The 18,887-nt window shown below is 46.1% G+C and overlaps 1 protein-coding gene across 1 annotated transcript in view; it reads right to left on the bottom strand.

Annotated features, from left to right (window-relative positions):
* Window positions 1-18,887, bottom strand: part of MICU1 (mitochondrial calcium uptake 1) — a 161,956-nt gene that overhangs the window by 119,222 nt on the left and 23,847 nt on the right. The window contains exon 2 of the mRNA XM_056849440.1: window positions 8,159-8,342. Coding sequence (XP_056705418.1) covers window positions 8,159-8,342 — 184 coding nt within the window. The remainder of the gene's footprint in view (window positions 1-8,158; window positions 8,343-18,887) is intronic.

Here is an 18,887-nt window from a genome sequence, read left to right as displayed (position 1 = left end):
ATTTGATTTGGTGGCCTTTTTAAAAATGAAGAAACCAGAACAGATAATGGTTCCACATCTGAAATGGCCTAATTTGGCTGAAGAACATCAAACATGCTCATGCTTGTATCACTAAAAGAGCAGTCATCAGACATCTAAAGCAGGGGTCCCCAACCTTTTTGAGCCTGTGGGCACATTTGGAATTTTGACACAGCTTGGTGGGTGCAGCAACAAAATGGCTGCCGCAGGAGGCAAAGCCAGCCACAAAATGGTTGCCACAGCTTAACTTAATTCACACAGTGAAGATCCTTGTGCTGTGGTGGCAGTAATGCCAAAGCATCATTTTAAAAAAAAATCTGTACAGCCAATCAAATATCCAATGGTCAGTTTCTGATTGACCACTGGTGATTTGATTTTGCACACTCTTGCTGTGCAAAAGCCCTACCTAGCCCCACCCACTTCCTAAAAACACTTGGCGGGCGCAATGGTGCCCACAGGCACCGCGTTGGGGACCCTTGATCTGTGGTGCACTAGAGAGCAGCCTGCTCGTTTCAGCACCAATCTAAGCGCAACAGTTAGACTTCAACGTAAAGAAATCTTTGGCCCCTCTGCTGGATTAGCAAGGCTGAAACAGAGCAAGCGAATACACTGCCACCATCTACTTACTTTGCCATTTCAACTCAAACAATACTAGATTGGTTTATAAGAGATCCTGAGCTTGCAATAATATATCCTTCCACCATCATGTTTTTATTTCAATACAGAATAATATTTGATTGACAGATCACACAGAGGCAAGAGTACAAGAGAGCAGGAAGGAGCCAAATAAAATGTCAGAGATACAGACAAGACTCCATAGCTACAGTCTGGGGTTTGCCTGGCTACAACAGTGCTCAGTTTTAATCACTGAGATCAGTTGAGGTAGGATCAACCTTTCATCCTAGCTTGCAACACTGAACCCATTTTTATTATCTCTATATATATTTAGGTCTTACATTATGTGCTCCTCCTTTCATTTGTTTTTATCCTCAAGAGAAAAATTGGAAGCGGTACCATTTGATACAACTCATCTGTAGCTAGGATGCAATCCACCTGAGTCTCACATCAACCGCTGAAGACAAAGAGATAACTGCACACATCAAGAGGTTCAACCAAACCTGGAGATTCTTTAAAAAGCTTTGGCGGGTTTAATTTCCTCAGCATATTTAGGGCCTGGCTAATCAGGTGTACTTCCAGGAGATTCATTTACACTTGCCAATTAAAGCAGGGTGAAAGTGAGGGAGTGGGCAGGGTTTTATTTCCTCCACTCGTGCGCTACTTTAGTTTAAAAACAGATTCTTGCACACAAGTCATCACCTGATTTCATTATAAGCGGTTTCCTGTCCTTCTCCCTAAGGGATCTAGTAACAGCTGGGGGGGGGGGGGGAGATTCTTCTCAGAGAAATGGTGCAACTGCTTTAAAGGACATTAATGAGATTTTAGATCCCATTATCAACACTGCATCTGATCAGTTTTGGCTCTGGTTGGTCTGTCTCCTACCGAACACAGTGCATACAGTTTAAGATGTCGTGCAAGATGGTTCCTATTGCTGGGGAAGGGGTGCATTTGCTTCCCCTCTGTAGTGCAGGCTAGCCACTGGGCGGTAAGGCAACCAAGCTCACCTGGGATTTGGCAAAGAGCTAAAAAGAGCTGTATTAGATAAAAATAGAAAAAGATATTAAAACAAGGAATACAGTTCAGTGATGGCAGGATGCATAGCGAAACAACCAAGCTAACTCAATGTCTGTTTACTGAAGTCCTAACACACCATAGTTGGTTCTTGAGGCATAAAGTTTCCAGAGCTTAATACAAGTGTCTTCCCGGTAGCAAGGAAGGAGAAAAGGGATAAGAGACTACTCTTTTTACTAGCTACACTTATGGAAAAAGCTGGCCCCAACCTCCTGACTTCCACAACCAATCTTGGAACCTTCCAGGGAATGAGAAAATGGCCCCCTCCCAAATGAGATTCACAGTTGAAACGCATGATCCAAGTGAGCCTGCCTGGGAACCTGTCCTTGAGAGAAAAACTGCAATGGGGTGTGTGCACTCTGCACCTGCAAGAGGCAGGAAACTAGTTCAGGCTGGAAAACTCCTCCGAGATGGACACTCTCTTGACACCCTCCCCCAGCCTTCTACATCACTGCTTTCCTATATGCCAACATGTGCAAGGAGAACATTTCCCCCTGTGTCTGCAGCAGGCGCAAGCAAGAAGAAGCGCAGGAGCCAGTGAGCTTATCAAATCAAAGCCCTTCCCACAATGGTGACTGGTATAAGCAACTTGTTGGAAAGACAGACCTATCTGCATAATCCTCTTCACTGACAGCACCTGTGTAACTCTACTGATTGGCCAAAGCCAAATCCCAGAACAAAAGCCACGTAATACCTTTTATTAGGACCCACTGAAGTGACACAACACAGTTGACATGGTTTTGTGTTGTTCTGGTGAGTCCTAATAAAAGGTATTGCACAGTTTTTGTTTTGGTATTTGGCTTTGAACCAATGCAGCTACCTGCAATCTCTTTCTACTTTGGGAATACCTAAACTCAGCTGCTGGAGGGATTTGTCAACTGGAGAAAAGTGAACCGGTTTCTCCTCGGCACAAGGTAATACTACCCAGTTTGGTTTTCACTGAAAATTTACCTTGTGCACCAACTAAAATTAATTTCCAGTACTGTTAATGCAGTGACTACCCTGTTCTCACTGTCATCAGCCTTTTAAGGGATCTGTGTGTCCTGTCTGGTGTTAAGAGACATTTGATCAACTGTTGTTGTTTTTTGCTTTTTTTTTCAGCGGGATAATTCCTTTGTCTGCTTCTTCCCAGAAAAGCTGACACCAATACCATGTTCAATCTGCATACCTGCTCAGAATTTTCCCAAAAAGCATTTAGGATCCTGGCTTTTAAATACTTCTTTTCACTTCAGTTCTTCAGTTCTGGAGAATGAGAACTGAAAAGCTTGCACTCTGATTTGCACCATGTTGGTTAGTCCTAATAAAAGGTATGATGTGACTTTTGGTTTTGGAATTCAATTTCAACCAGTACAGCTACCTGCGATCTTTCTTTACACATCTGTCAAGAGACTTTCTTGTCACTAATTTTCCTCCAAGCCAAACAGCCAGGTACGAGAAGAGCCAACAGATTCAAATGCTCTCTAATATTACTGAAGTCACCGTTTCTCTAATTCAGATTGAAGAACAGGGTTGAGCCAGACTGAGTTACGAATAGTTATCACTTTACTGCATGTTCCTAGAAAACATGAGATCAAAGAAGTATGTGTAACAAGTAACTCGTAACGGTCTTGTCTAGGTGAAACAGAAACAAAGAGTCCTGGTACTGCAGAGAAAATACCAAAATATAACAAAAATAGAGGGATTCTTCAACCAGCACCTATACAGAAGCCTTAGCACTCTTCATGCTCACTGTGCAGTAATGTTACAAGATCTGGTAACTTTTTCCTAGACACTGCAGAAGAGACTTCTCATGGGATAGGCATAAGCATTTGGAAAAAGTAGTACTAATACTATTGACATTTCACTTTATTAATCATTAAAACACTCAGCCCTTAATCACTTGTGCTCTTTTTATTGAGCTCGAGCCAGGGCTGGATCTGGGGGGAGCAGCTGCTCCAGGCAGCGGGCAGAGAGGGGGGGGCGGCCCACCTGGATGCTGCATTTGCAGCGCCCCATGTATTGCATTTGGGCCGGGTGGCAGATTTTCCTCTGGGATCAGTTGGAAGGGAGGAGAGCAGAGCTCAGGATGGGGCAGGTAGTTCCAGGGGAAGCTGCGGTGGGGCAGGCAAGTAAATTTCAGGGGGGAGCAGCCTAAGGGCCAAGCGGGAGGGAGGGCTCTGCCTTAGGCAGGCAGAGAAAGGGCAACGGCCCACTAGGCTGCTGAGTGCACAATGGCTGCACGGCCCCCGGAGCCTCCTCTTCCTCCCCTTCCACTGACCCTGGAGGAAAGTCCGTGCCCAACCTGAACGCCATATATGGGGTGCAGCGCCCCATACATAGCATTCACGCCGCACACCAGACTTTCTTCCAGGGTCAGTTGGAAGGGAGGCAAGGAGGAGGCAGCTCCGGGGGCCAGGCAGCCTTCGCACACTACAATTGGGCAAACCAGGTAAAGAGGAAGGCGCATCGCTAGCCCTGCCGCCTCCTTGCTCTTCCAGCCAGCAGTTGCATACCCGGGTCCCTCCCTGGCAGTGAATAGTGGTGGGGGGGCGAGCCAGAGCATCCCTGGGGCAGCCTCGTCCAGGGAGAGTGAGAGGAAGAGAGGTGAGCCTGGATGGCAACAGACCCCCCCCCCAGCAATAATGACCACCAAAAAGGGGGGGTGTTCTGAGAAAAGAAAAGAATATGAGGCAATATAAATTTGCAAAACAGAAATGGGATTTTCTGTTCTGCAGCTGTGAACTATTACCAGCTCCAGTAAACCATTCTAGGGTTGCTCTTAAAAGTGCAACCAATGGCCCAGTGGGAATAAGTTTGGGATTTTTTGCAACTCATCATTTTTGCTTGAAAGTCAGAGAGCTTCCTTGCCCAAATTAAAAGATTATTTGAAATACACAAGTCAACGTCAAATGATTAAGAAGTCCACACAGTATTTAATCTCAATAAGCCATATGGATCCTATGTTGTTGGTTATTGTTGGGTTTTTTGTTTGTTTGCTTAATTTGAGAGCAAGCTTTGCAGTATTAACCTACCCCAAACTTCATAGTGAACACAAACTGGGAATGAACAAACATTACCTATAACATTTCTATTTAAATGTTAGTTTTTGGCAACAATTTTGGTCCTCCACTTTTCCCTTCCAGTTGTGTAGATCTGTTTGTATTTTGTATACATTTTCTGTATAAAAACTGTACAATGTTCACAGAAGTTAATTCTTCAAAATAAAGCAAAGTTGCAGGCCTTAATTATAGAACTCTGAACAAAGCAAAATTCATGCTCCAGAAGATAAGGAAATTGATTTTAATAAAATGACAGGATTCGAATTATGTCGAGGTAATTCTGAATGCCTGAGAAAAGACATTTTTTAAGGCCAATAAGCACATCATTAACAGCTATCACTTATAAACTGCCAACAGTAAAACTGGGATAAAATTAAATCATCCTTACTTCTTTGCAACGCTCCATTTTCAAATCACTAGATGCAGAGCATTATTTTTCCTTCTTGAGGGTAAGAGAAAGAATTCTCCCCCACAAACGAACATAAGGCAGGATTTTGTCATTTTTGTTAATTTTAGGAGGAATCATATATGGCCATTCTTATGGGAGTTAAAGAAAATGGGAGTTAATTGAGCAAAGAAGTTACGAGAATGAGCTGTGTTCCAGGAGGTGGCCAGTTCAAATCTCATTTCTGCCTCAAACCCAGGCAAGCCATTGTCTCTGTGTTTGCAGTATGGGAATAATACTGGTCTGCCTTACAAGGCTGTTGTGAAGATTTCTGTGATATTGCAGGCAAAACACTTTGAACAATGAAAGTACAATATGTATTTCATTCACCAAAATTCCTTGCAGGTTTTGCCCCAAGTACGTGTACCTTTAAAATCCATATTATACAAATTTAGTGGCAAATTGATGTAAGAAATTTTCCAAGTAAAAACTCTTCCTCTTTTTTGTTTTTTTAATTCTGCAAAAGTTATTCTTGAGCAGGACTAAAGAGCATTTTATAATCTAGCATAAGCTTTCATGGACTAGACAAAGCCATTTCCCCAGATGCAAGTGGGTTCTTGTCTATGAAAAAAAAATCTTTTTGTCTTTAGGACACCCCAAGATTCCTGTTTATTTTGCTGCCACAACACACCAACCCTTTAGGAATCTGAGCAGGTCTCTTTTGAAATTTCACATTCAGCAAAAGCTTGGTAGCAACTCTAGTCAGCACCAGAGCTGATTCAGTTACACTTCTCTGATTTTCTGTAAAAGAAACAACCCACATAATCTCCAAGATCAGCATACGGGTATCTTCTACACTTTCATACCCAGAAGTAGGTGAGGAACACAGAAATCATGTAAGTTATTCCTACGGTTAAAATAGTTGTTGATTATATATGTATATTATATACGTGGATTATATATGTATGCATAAAGAAAAATATGTATATAATATATGGGGGGTGTTATTTTGTCCTCTTTCCCCCCTTCAAAAAAAATGTAGATCTGGCCCTGGCTCGAGCATTGTTCAGCAAACAAATACTCTTCTCCTCAGCTAGACATGTACAAGGATTTATCTGACAAAGCACTATTATATTCTTGTTTCCTTTTATACCAGTTCTCACTCCAGCATGGCTTGTGTGTCGGCCCTGATTTACTAGGCTGTTTTTAATTGCCTTCTTTAATGGTACCAAGACACGACTGGCTTCCAAGCCTGAAAGCTTAAACAGAGCTCATCTGCCCACACCTGCCTTTTTAATTCGGTCAATTATAAAACGGTTTGCAGTAGATTGCTCTGCATATAAATTTATTAGCCTATGGAGATTGCCCGAACAAGAAGCTTCCCTGCCTAGACAAGAGCATACATATTGACTAGGACCCAAAAAAGCCCACAAAATCAATAGTGTATGCTCAAGCAGCTTTCAATTTGTGCTCGTCCAACAGTAGCACAGCTCACCCACCGACATGGCAGGACTCTCTTGAACCTAAGAGTAGTTTCAAAAGTATTATGGGATACAGCATGAGAAACCACTATTCTTCAAGTAAAAACTGAACAAAGGGGAGATAGCTTTTGCAGATCAGGTTAAGAACCTGGGGTATTGTTTGAAAAGCAGGTTGGTATAGTAGCCAAAAGAGCCTTCTATCAGCTGTATTTTATTCACCAACTCCCCCTTCCCCCATTTTTCAGCTCAGTTGACCTGGCCACACTGATCCAATCTTTTACAAACGTGTGGTTGGATGACCATAAATCATACTACACGAGGCTATCCTTGAAGGCAAAACAGAAAGCTCAACAGGTTCTGAATGCAGAAGAATGGTTACAATTGGAGCTGTCCAGCAGGAACATCACTTTCTTATTTTAAAACAACTGTGCTGGTTGCCAGTTTGTTTCCAAGTTCAATTCAAGACTCTGGTTATAACCACTGAAGCCCTTCACAGCCTGAGACCTCCATGTCCTCATCTACCAACCATGCTCTTCTGATCACCACCTTTGGACAGTTCCCCCACCCAAGGTTGCCCACTTGGCAACTTACAGAGCCCATTCCTTTGTTACAATGGCTCCAGCTTTATTATTAAAGAAGCCCCCTAAAGACATCTTTGTGTGTGGGGAATCTCCATGGAGGAGTTTAAAAAGCACTGTTAGGCTGTTTTATTTGTGACAGTTTTTGGGAATTGAGCTATTTTGTGTGTGAGAAAGGGGTTTTATGGATCGTATGTTTTAGTTAAGTAAATTGTAAGCCACAATTTTAGCCTGAAGAGGAGAAGACTGAGAGGTGATATGATAACCATCTTTAAGTACTTGAAGGGCTGTCATATAGAGGATGGTGCTGAGTTGTTTTCTGTTGCCCCAGAAGGTTGGACCAGAACCAATGGGTTGAAATTAAATCCAAAGGGTTTCCGTCTAGACATCAGGAATAATTTTCTAACAGTTAGAGCGGTTCCTCAGTGGAACAGGCTTTCTTGGGAGGTGGTAAGCTCTCCTTCCCTGGAGGTTTTTAAACAGAGGCTAGATGGCCATCTGTCAGCAGTGCTGAGTCCATGACCTTAGGCAGATCATGAGAAGAAGGGTATCTTGGTCATATTCTGGGCATGGAGCAGGGGTCACAGGGGGTGTGGGAGAGGTAGTTGTGAATTCCCTGCACTGTGCAGGGGGTTGGACTAGATGACTCTGGTGGTCCCTTCCAACTCTATGATTCTATGAATAAATCTGTCACCAGTTCACAAGCCATCTTTTGGATCCTCACCATTGTTTTCTATTGCTCTGAGATGGTGGAAACAATTGAAGACACATCTACCACAGGACACAGCTTCCTATTCATGTCTTCCTTAAGAGGGTTTTGAGAAGGGACATGCAAGAGAGAAGAGCTGCACTTAGAAGGATATACACAGCTTGCACTTGTAAAACCCATTTCAACTATCGAAGTATCCTTTGGCTGTTTAAACTGCTGTAGTTTAACAAAGAATATTCCACAGCGACCAAGATACATACTTTACGGTCCCGAAATCCAGAACGTTTCTTCTTCTTCCCTTCTCCCTGAGCATCCTCGTCACTTGATTCTACGGCCTGCCTGTCGTCACAATCTTGATTCGCTGGATCTTCTCTGTTCTTTGCCTTCTCGCCAGGTTCTGCTCGTATATCATGTTTCACTGATGACGCTGCTTCTGCATGCACTCTGAGATACAACACAAAGACAAGGTGAGCCATCTAGTGCCTCCTCTCATTTCAAATTCCCATGAGGAAATTTGTTCACGGACACTTAAATTCAACTGGAAACATTCAAAGCCATTAGCACCGTTAGACTCCTTCTATAGAGAAGGCAAAACTTCTACAATCATCTCCAAGAACACTAGGACTTCTGTCTGGAACTGATAGCACATTCCCAAGCAGAATCATTATATAACTAATTCTGAACCCAGCTCATGGAGTGCAGATAAAAAAATCCCACCTCCATATCTTTTGGAGGGCTTTTTTATATATAAATATCTTCAGCTGACATGAGCTAATTTTCCCAATCTCCTACTAAGTGGTTGAATTGTACTAAGTACTAGTTTAAGTTGCCAACTCTGAGTAGGGAAATTCCTGGAGATTTGGGGGTGGACACTAGGGACTCATAGAATTGAGAGGGGTCACCAGGGTCATTTAGTCCAACCCCCTGCACAATAAACCCCCTTTAAAACATGGCTCATACCTTGTATATTTTAACATAAAGCCACACAGAATAAAAGGCCGAAATGCATCTGGTCAGATTTTGGTCATTTTATGTACTAACATCAACTGTTATGTGTTGGTAAAAATCCCACACCCTGGTGCCAGGTACAGATTAGGACAGGGGTCCCTAACCTTTTTGAGCCTATTGGCACATTTGACATTCTGACACAGGGTGGTGAATGCAACTATAAAATGCCTGCCACAAAAGAAGGAGCCAAACACAATATGTCAAGGAGTGAGGTCATGCATAACTCTTAATAGCAACACTACCATTTCAGGCATAAGCTCTGTTTAACAGAAAGGATTTTTAAATGAACATATTATTTTAAAATATTTTCTTGCATATACACAGTTTATATTCAGTGAAGATTATGCTGTGGTGACAGCTGCTGCTGAAGCAACTTTTGAAAAATCTGCACAGCCAATCAGATCCTCAATGGCCAATCAGAAGCCATGTAGGGTTTCCTGGTGTGTGCCAGGAAAGGTGTCCTTAGCTTCCCTGGTGCCCCACAGACACCACACTGGGGACCCTTGTTCTATGGGAATGTTTGTAAAAACTTGGGGTAGACCCTAGATTCGCACACAAATCCAAACATGAAAAAGAATACTGGAATTTTTAAAACTTTAAAAAAGTTAACTTGGCAACCCCATCAGCAAAATGGTCAAAACCAGCACACGCAGCTGAGGGCACCGCTTCCAGGTTCTCCAGAAGAAGGAACCACTGCAACATTCGAGATAACAGGGGGGATAGGCAATGGTGGCAGCAGGGTTGCCTTCCCAGTGGAGACGGGGGGGGGGGGGGTCCTCTGCCCCGTTTACTGCCACCACTCAGAGTGGAGGAAATTTTGTTCTGAAAATGGCTGCTGGGCCAAAAAGCATGACATCACTTCTAGGGAAAACCCAGAAATGAAATTACACCTCCCTAGGAATCGCCAGAAGCTCTACAGTAAAGCATGTAGTTTCCAGTGATTCCGAGAGAGGCGTGACTTCATCACTGAGCTTTCCCAAGAAGTTATGCCACGCAGCTGCCAATGGCTACCCCCCATATCCCCACGCTCCCAGTTTCCCATTGAAAGTACCTGGCAACACTAGGTGGCAGAGAGGGTGCTAGGGGAGAGCCGGGCAGGCAGAGGAGGCAGTGGGGAAGGAAGGAAGAACTTGTTAGCCGAATTGCTCCTTTATATGGGGAAATTAGCTGAGCAATCGGTAACTATGTATTTTTATAGCGATCTCGCACTCAACTATACCAGAATCCGTTTAATGAGACGTTTGAATAGGAGTTCCAAATTAAACAGTGTTTATGTATTCACGCATTCAAATGGTGCATTACAAGCATACAAGAAGCTAGTAAATAAAGGCAGTAGTACAGATAAATTTGCCAATTTGGCAGGATATCGCTGACCCAATATATTTACCTTATCTGGATGAGGTGTTGTCCAACTCACGTAGACTATAAACAGATTGAAAAGGAAGACCGAGATGGGGGTAGGGGTTCCCGTGGGCTTGACCAGCAAGGCGGGAGGGAGCGTGGTAAGGCTGCGCAGACCAAACCAACAGAGTAACGGCAAAGGTGCCAGGAAAGACCTAAGGTGAGATGAATGGGCCAGGGGTATCCTAAATATACTGTTTTCTGGGGGCGGGAAGAGGGGTTTGACCCCTCCCAGGTTCCCAGGTGACAAAAAGGTGGACAAAAGGATTAAGCTGTGTCTACCGGGGCAGGGTAGTGAGAATTTGGAAATCTATTATAATTCCAATGGCTTTCACAACCCGAGATGGTCAAGAATCTTTCTGCTGATGGGATTTACATTCCGGAACAATAGGTGCGATCTGTGCAAATGTCCTGGGGTCTCTGCAGCTGGACAGGAGGGATGACTCATCTGGATATCAGGATTACTGCTAACGACTCATTGAGCAACGGAGGAAGTTGGGAGGGGGAGCAGCTCGCATTGGGTACGTGGCTGTCAGCTCTCTGCGAAATGGCTGCTTCTAAAACAGAGATGCACAGGAACATGGCTCCTCTCAGGTTCACAAGAGACAGCCCTTTGCATCTGGTTCCTAGTAGCTGGTTGCCCGGGCTGGCAAGAGCAGCTGTGTCAGTTTCAAATGAGCCGCGCCGCGACTGCCCAGTAGCGTTTGAGGCAGGCGTGCGGCTAGAAAGCAGTCTGTGCGCTTGCATACCGGGTTGCCAGGTCCAGTCCTGGAGATTTAGGCAGGCCCGTATGCTATCAATTCCCCTCCTTGCCGCCTGAAGACAACGTCTGAAATGGCGGCACACCTAACACGTGTTGATTGAAGTCTTGATTGGAGACACCGGGGTCGGGTTGCATTGGCCAATGGAGGTTTGGGAACCATTTGTCCTATACTAAAACCTTAGATTAAAAACGGGGCCGCCTAGTGAAGTTGGACAACCTCTCAAGAAGTGTGCATTGTTAAATTTGCAAGCATATTTCAGGGCGGATGCATTGCATGTATCAAAGCATCCGGTTCATCTTACAGTACAAAATAAAACATTGTTTTCTAAACTCAAGCTTACATTGCTAAACTAACAAACTGAAAACATATACATTGAGTCATAACAGTATACATAGGATACAAAGAAAAAACCTTAGGCAAAACTGCCGGATGTAAAAAGGAAAAACTTTGTACCCTTTTTAAAGTTACAGATAGACAAAGATAGAAAGACATACCGCTGGTTTACAAGCATTCGTTTTAGGATCTGGAAAATCTCGTTCCCCTCCTAGTAGAAGGGTGAAGGTACACATAAACACAATGGTTTCCAGTTCGCTCCTCCCCATGGTAGAGAGAGGGGGGGGGGAGCTAATTAAAAAAAAAATCTTCTTTGCCTCTTCCGTTGGCAATCGGCTGGGCTCGGCTATCTTCGTGCTTCTTCGGTAGCACTCTTCGGGGCCTCGCCTGTCTCGGGGGTTGGTATGGGATGGCCTGACTAAGGGGGCGTGGGGTGATTTACATACAGCCTTGCAAGGCATTCTGGTTAGATCTAGGGCCATGCTAGGGGCACAATAAGATTACTATACCATTTTACTCTGGCACCTCTGCCTGTCATTAAGGGGTCTAGTTGTCCGGGACCCTTCCTACGCACTGGTTTTGTGTCCACTATATCCTTTTAGGGTTGATCTACTGTAGTGGATGCCCTCGCCTTCCATAGCCATCCATCAATCATGAAGACTCGCGCTTGCGCGGTCTTCACTATGGTACCTCTCGGGGGTGGCGCCTATCCGGCGGGTCACCAAAGGTGACCTTGCTGGCTTACACTCGCGCCATTCTGGTTTCGGGCCGGATGATCCCGCCGGGCGAACCGTCGAGGCTCTGACTAATGAAGCAATTCCATTTGGTCAGGCTGGAATCGCTTCCTCGGGAAGGGCCTCAATACTCTTGGTAAAAGATAGATCAAACAAAATATATACACAACACACGCAGTAAAACATATATGCATAACTAGAGCCTTAGGGTTGGAGGGGCGGTCGTATGCAAATGGCGGGCATGCTGGCATGTTGGGTAGGGGCACCTGTGGGGGCCCCTAGCGCGGCTACACACCGGGTGCTCCGTTTGGAGACCTGTAGGGGCATGTGCGGGGGATTAGGTCTGTCTTTGACCTTCCTAGTATGGGCTTTTTGCAATTTTGAATCGGTCGCCATGCTAGGTGCGTCTACAGCTGTCGTGGACCCGGAGGACTTTCTAGCCCCTGCTCTTTACCGAGCCGGCCTAGTGCTGGCCGTGGGCTGGTGGTCCAAAACCGGCCCGACAATAACTGGCATTGGCTTCCAAGGCATAGGCCAGATCAGACAGTTCCATTCCCGCGAGTACCATAGTGAAACTGCCATCAAATTCCTGACTGTTCCCAGCCAATTTTTCCAAAGGGGCAAGCCGAAAAGGGTAGGCCCGCCTATGAAGGTCAAAGAACAGACTTAACAGAGGAGGGAAAAGGGCCCGGATGCGGTCCTATCGGCAAAGGCCGGCCTTTCTCGGATTTCTCCGTAAGGGAGAGGTGTCAATCATTCCTAGTCTCGCGGCCTTTCGAGCTGCGGACCTTTGCTTTACTGATATCACGTTGGAGGCGATTTTGGGGGAGGAGAGGCATTTGCATAAGGCGCAGGGTATTATGGTACACAATACATTTACACATTTCCTAATAAAACCTTTGCAATAACATTTCTATATCCAGGTGTCTGTAAGGCCTTTCCTGGTTTCCTATTCTTATACATATGAGAAAAATACTAGATGAGAGGTTTAGCTGGACACAGTTTGCAGAAGGTAACCGGGGCTAGGGGACCAAGTTAGACCGAGACGCAATCCATTAGCTCTAAGCTAATTTTCCCTGGTGGCATGTCCCCACACCCACCAGTAAATGCGGTCCTCTACCACTAGGCCCAGGTGGGCCTTCTGGATTGCACGCGGATCATTCTGGTTTTGGATAGTCAGCCCACTGAGCGGGCTAACTATGTAACCAGGACCTTGAGGTCTCTTCCTAACAGGGCGATTCTACAGGAGCCGGAATCGCCTTCTCGGGGGGAGACCTCTCCCATACTGGTAAAAGATAGAATTCTAACTAAACAAAGCAGCATATACAACAACATTTCCTATACTTGACTTGGTATGCTCCAAGGGGAGGGGGCGAGGGGACTTCATGCTAAAACTGCGCAGACTCGGTCTGCACCAAAGGGTCCGGCTTATGCAAATTTTTGAGTCCAGGGGCTTGATGGGTAACTGACTGCTCCTGGTGTTCAGACAGGTATTCAGCCTAGGTGCTGTCCGTTAAAGAGACAGCGGCAGATTTTTGACACAGAGAAGGGTGCTGGCTTTCCAGGGGAATGTTTGTTTTTCGGTGTGAGGGGGCCCCTGTGATTTCAAGGCGGGTGTCTTTAGGAGACCATGCGGTGGCAGTGGAGGCCTTCCTGCATTGGTGGGTGGGCCGTCCAAAACCAGGATGGCCCGAGTGTTCGCACCCCCGCCCACCGCAGCAAGGCCCTCCTCTCCGGCAATCAATATGCCCGCCCTGCACGGGCGTCCCTCAACAGCCTGAAATCGGTCGTTGCACCGAGGCTCCCGCCTTTACGGTGGGTGTGAGGACGCGCCACCAGCGGACTCAATTCCGGAGAGAAGGAAAAAAAAAACCTTTTAATTTTGGTGCCCGGGGTTTGGCCAATAACAACCCCACTTTGGATGTTAAAGAATAAATATTGAATTCATGGAAGGGGGAGTGTTCCCTCCTTCCCAACTAGAGGGGGCTTTGGAATGCTGGGGGGCCCCTTTTTTTTGGGGGGTGGGGGCTGTCTGACCTTAAGAACAATTCATAAAAATACACATAATGCATACAACAATATGCGCGCGCAGCCTGTATTGATCGTGGCAGACCTCCGGAGGTGGGGAGGCCTCTGCACTTAGCACTAGGCATTACAATCATTCATATTTACACCTTTGCAAAATTAAAACCTTTAAAACTTAATTCATCACCTTTTCCATTTGAGTGGCATATCTGTGTTACACACTTTTACTTGCCACAATAATAATAATAAAATTGCTAGACGAGCCAGAGAGAGAGAGAAGAGAGAGGGGGGGGAGTGGAGAAAGGGAGGGTTCCATCTCCTCCCCTCCTCCCTTTCTTTTAGAGCGGCTTATATGCTAGTTGGGTGGTGCGATTGACAATCTTCAGCTTGCTGAGCTGCCGTTTTACCCAGCACCCAAGAAAAATAATCAGCACAGTTAAGCAGGCTTGTGCTGCCAGGATCACAACTATGGGGTGGAGAATCAAATTCAAAAATCCGGTGGCGGAGGGGCTCCATCCCAAAAGGGTTTCCCACCATGAGTGCTCTCCTGCTTTCTTTATTTTGGCAGAGATATCTGCAATCTCCTTGTTATTATGGGAGACGACTAGAGAGCTGGTGTCTCCGGACTGCTTTATTTTCTGGAGGGTTGAATGGAGTTTGGGATGTTTAAACAGCTGACTTATGGCTTCTAAGCCCATCCCTAAAAAGAGGGGTTGAATGTAGGTGAAGAGTTCTGGGGACAAAATCATTTCTTCTCGGGTCCATACAGGGATGGTGTACTGGAAATCACACCCCTGTACAGATGTGAGGTTGCAAAAGCATCTGTTCATAAACGGGAGCATTGGTTGTAATAAAAAGGAATTCAGGATGAGAAAAGGGCAGGGGGATCTTACACAGGCACATCCTTTCCTCAGATATACCAGCGCAGATCCATTCTCCTGCTTCAGGTCATATTTACAGATGCTGACCTGATCTATTTGGGGGGTTAAACAGGGGTGGTGAGGTTCTAACGCATAGTCCTCACAAATGAAACCGAGGCGGTCTCTGTGAACACAACCCTTGGTATTCAGAAAAATTATGCCTTGAGAGGAGAGTCGTGCCCAGTGGGAGGGGTTGTTAGCGTAGAGCACGTCTGACTCTCCTGCTTGCAAGCCTAGGGGAACGATAGGAAAAATGGGAAAAGATTCTCGGCTGCTAGCCGTTAATAAATACAGTAAAAGTTCCTGAGATTGGGGGTGGAAGGTGGAATTCATTAAGGTCCACCATGATTCTAACTGCAGCTCGGTGGCTGTTAGTTTTGGGGCTATGAGGTGTCTGATTTCCAGGGGGAGGTGCCCCGCTGAAGCTTCTTTAATTATTCCCATGGCCACGGCCGTGTTTAAACTATGGGCTTGGGTACAAGCTATGGCAATGGACAGATTGGCTTGTAGAGACTGGGTCCCTTTTAAAAGGAGAGCAAAGTCTCTTTCAATTTGGCTTTCCCAATTCACTAAGATTTCACTGATGGAGTGCTGTACTTCAGACATGGATTGCATGGAGTTGGAGATGGGCTTGCCTAGGTCTGAGATCGTGGCTGTAGCATAAGCAAACTTATTAGCCAGGACCTCTATATTTGCCGCATCTATAAGGGCTGCTCCTCCCGCTGCGGGGGCAATCCAATCGGCTGCTGCTCTTTTCCTTCTGTTGGGAGAGGGAGAGGCGTCTGTCCACAACCTGAGCCAAGCTTTCCATCCTTCCTGGCCCGGTTTTAGATAGGGGGCGCATTGGGGTAATCTATTCGTGGTGTTGAGACCCGAGAGCTGAACTCGGATCTCCTTTAGAGACATTTGGGGCTGGATCAGAACGGTTTCCCTTATATCTGTTTTGATCACATGGGAGCCAGCGACTTTAGTAAAATTGTCCATGAGTTTTTGTGGGTCCGAAATTAGGGGGTCAAATGTTAAATTAAAGGAATCCCCTGCTTCCACTTCTAAGTGATATTGACCCACTGAATGAGTCAAACGGATTTCTATCACTCCCAGGTGGTGAAACCTGATAGAGTGGGCTTGACTGGGGCATTTGGGGTCCGTGGACCTTATGAGCCAGTCTGGAGGTCCTTGCTTTGCCAAGTCCTCGTTGCTAACTGTCCAAGGGGTATTTGTCCAGTTTCCCACTTGGTTTGTGATGACCTCCCCGGTAGGGGTGGTTAATTTAGTGGACACTTCCATTTTGGTCCGGGTGCCTATTAGGATAATAATTTTTAGGGGTTCCCCTGCCTTCCAACTTGCGGCCGACAACATGCAAACTGCGCAAGCTGGAGCCCAACAGGAGGAGTGGGGGTACGGACAGAGGTGGTCGCTGGCTTTGGGGTAGTTTTCTTTTTACACTGGGTTTTGAGCTTAGGTTGTGGTAGAGTTACTTGGGACCAGTCTTTGAGATTGGGGTCTCCCTCTTGTTTCCAAATGCAAGTAGCTTCAACCAGTGGAATTTGTCTGTCTTCATGGGAATAGCACATGAGGACCTGAGCGCTGGTCTTAACTTCTATACACATGAGAATCAAGTTTGGGGTTTCATCCCATTGTTCTTCGCAACTTCTAAATCTGTTACTTGGGGAAAAGTAGGGATATTCTGTGCGTGTATAACTACTCTTAAGAATGTCACAGACCATGGGCTCATGTTCTTCTCTTGTGCCCTTACATGTCCAGTGCGGTTTTCCCGATATGCTGCGAATTGCATTGTGCAAAGATTGGCCATTGCTAAGTTGCAGGGTAACGAGGAAGCACAAGGTCCTGATCCATATTTTCCATTCCATTTTGGGGACCCTGCAAGTACAGAGAGGGATCGGATTCAGGATATGCGGGGGGGGGGGTTTCAACAGAAAAATTTGTGAGGAGGTTGTCTTTCTCTTTCCCCTCCTTGCTTATTCTGGGGCTTTTAACCCAGAAGAAGCAAACTAATAGAAACTATATACAGTCTGTTTCAGATCTCCATGAAGGTGCCTTCCAGAGAGACTGTTGGAAGGTGTGATATACTCATGACTGAGATCTGCTTAGTTCTGACTTCTGAGATTGGGGGCAGCGAGGGGGGTCTCGCGGCTGGTTGAATTTGTGGCTGGACTTCTGGCGGCTTGCCTTTCCACTCCTTTAGCTGGGAGCAGTGGAAGAATTTGTACCAGGTGTCTCCCTTCTGTCGGGGGATGGCGACCTGATAGACGGCAGGGCTCACTCTTTTAGTGATGGACACAGGTCCCTGCCATTTAACGGACAGGGGATGTCCGTCTTTGGAAAATTTTCTGTAAAGGACCAACTGTCCTTCTTCCCACTGTTGGGGGTTTTTGACCCAGCCTAGCTTTTTGTCTATCTTTTGCTGGGTGACTCCTAGGTTCCGTGCCACTTGAAGGTGTACTTCTGAGATGGTTTTGACCAGGCTGCGGACCCATTCCTCGTTAATAACTACAGTCTCCATGTCATTGGGTAGCTGTGAGTCAATCCAGAGGGATTCAGGGAGGCGCATTTTCCTGCCTGTCATAACCATATGGGGAGTATAGCCGTGGGTGGCAACGGTGCCTCTGAGGGCCATTAGTATGATAGGAAGTTTCTCGTCCCAATCTCTCCCTGAGGACTTCACCATTTTGCGAAGTGCCTCCTTGAGGGTTCGGTTTGTCCTTTCAATGGTCCCCGCTGACTGGGGGTGGCCAGCGATGTGGAATTTCTGTTTTATGCCCAGCGCCTTGCACAGCTCCTGGGTGATCTGCCCAGTGAAATGTGTCCCGAGGTCGCTGTCTACTGCGCATATTCCAAAGCGGCTAAAAATATTATTAAATAAAAGGCGGGCTGTGGTGGCTGCATCGTTCCTTTTACATGGAAAAGCCTCGACCCACTTGCTGAACGGATCTATGACAGTCAGGCAGTGCTTATTTCCTCTGGTAGTGGTTGGGAGAGGACCGATAAAATCGATTTGGATTTGTGCCCAGGGACCTTTAACTCTTTGGTGCTGGAGGGGGGCTTTGGGGCCGGATGAGTCCGCATTCACCATAGCGCAGGAGAGACAGTTGTCTACCCACTGAGCTACTTCCTGGCGCATGTGTGGCCACCACCCAACTTCCTGGACCCGGGAGAGCGTGTGCTCTTTGCCCCGGTGCCCCTGTTCATGGACAAACTGAATAAGATCCCCTCTGACATCAGTGGGCACAATCCAATGGAACTCGCCCTCTGAGTCTACTGCCCAGATTATCGAGTCTTTCTCTTGGATGGAGAATCTGCCTGTGGTATCTTTGCCTGCTCGGGCCAGCTCTTGAATAGTCTGGTCTGAACTTTGCATTGTGGCCAAGTCTAAGACTTCTGAGGTTTTCATTTGGGCAGCAGCCCTTCGGGTAGTTACTGATCTGATCTCATTGATGTAGTGGGGTGGGGAGGGTTTGTCATAAGCGGCTGCTGCTTTTGCTTCCTGGTCTGCTGCATTATTCCAGTAGGCAGTGGCAGAGTCATCTTTTTGATGCCCTTTTACGTGTGTTATCTGGGTTATGGCTATGCGCCTCTGAATTAAGGCTGCAGCATCCATCCAGCGTTGCTGGTATGTGACTACCTTGCCATCCTGCGTTTTCCAGTCGTTCTTTTGCCACACTGGGAGCCAGATGGTGGCAGCTCTGACTGCCCAATCTGAGTCTGAATATATGGCAATTGGGGTTCTGGGGTCTTCCCAGTCTAAGACGGCTAAAAGCGCATCTATTTCCGCCGCTTGGCTGG

Source organism: Euleptes europaea, chromosome 5 (assembly GCF_029931775.1).
Source record: "Euleptes europaea isolate rEulEur1 chromosome 5, rEulEur1.hap1, whole genome shotgun sequence".
Taxonomy (NCBI): Eukaryota; Metazoa; Chordata; class Lepidosauria; order Squamata; family Sphaerodactylidae; genus Euleptes; species Euleptes europaea.
The sequence above is the reverse complement of the archived record's forward strand: the minus strand, read 5'-3'. Positions and strand labels throughout refer to the sequence as shown.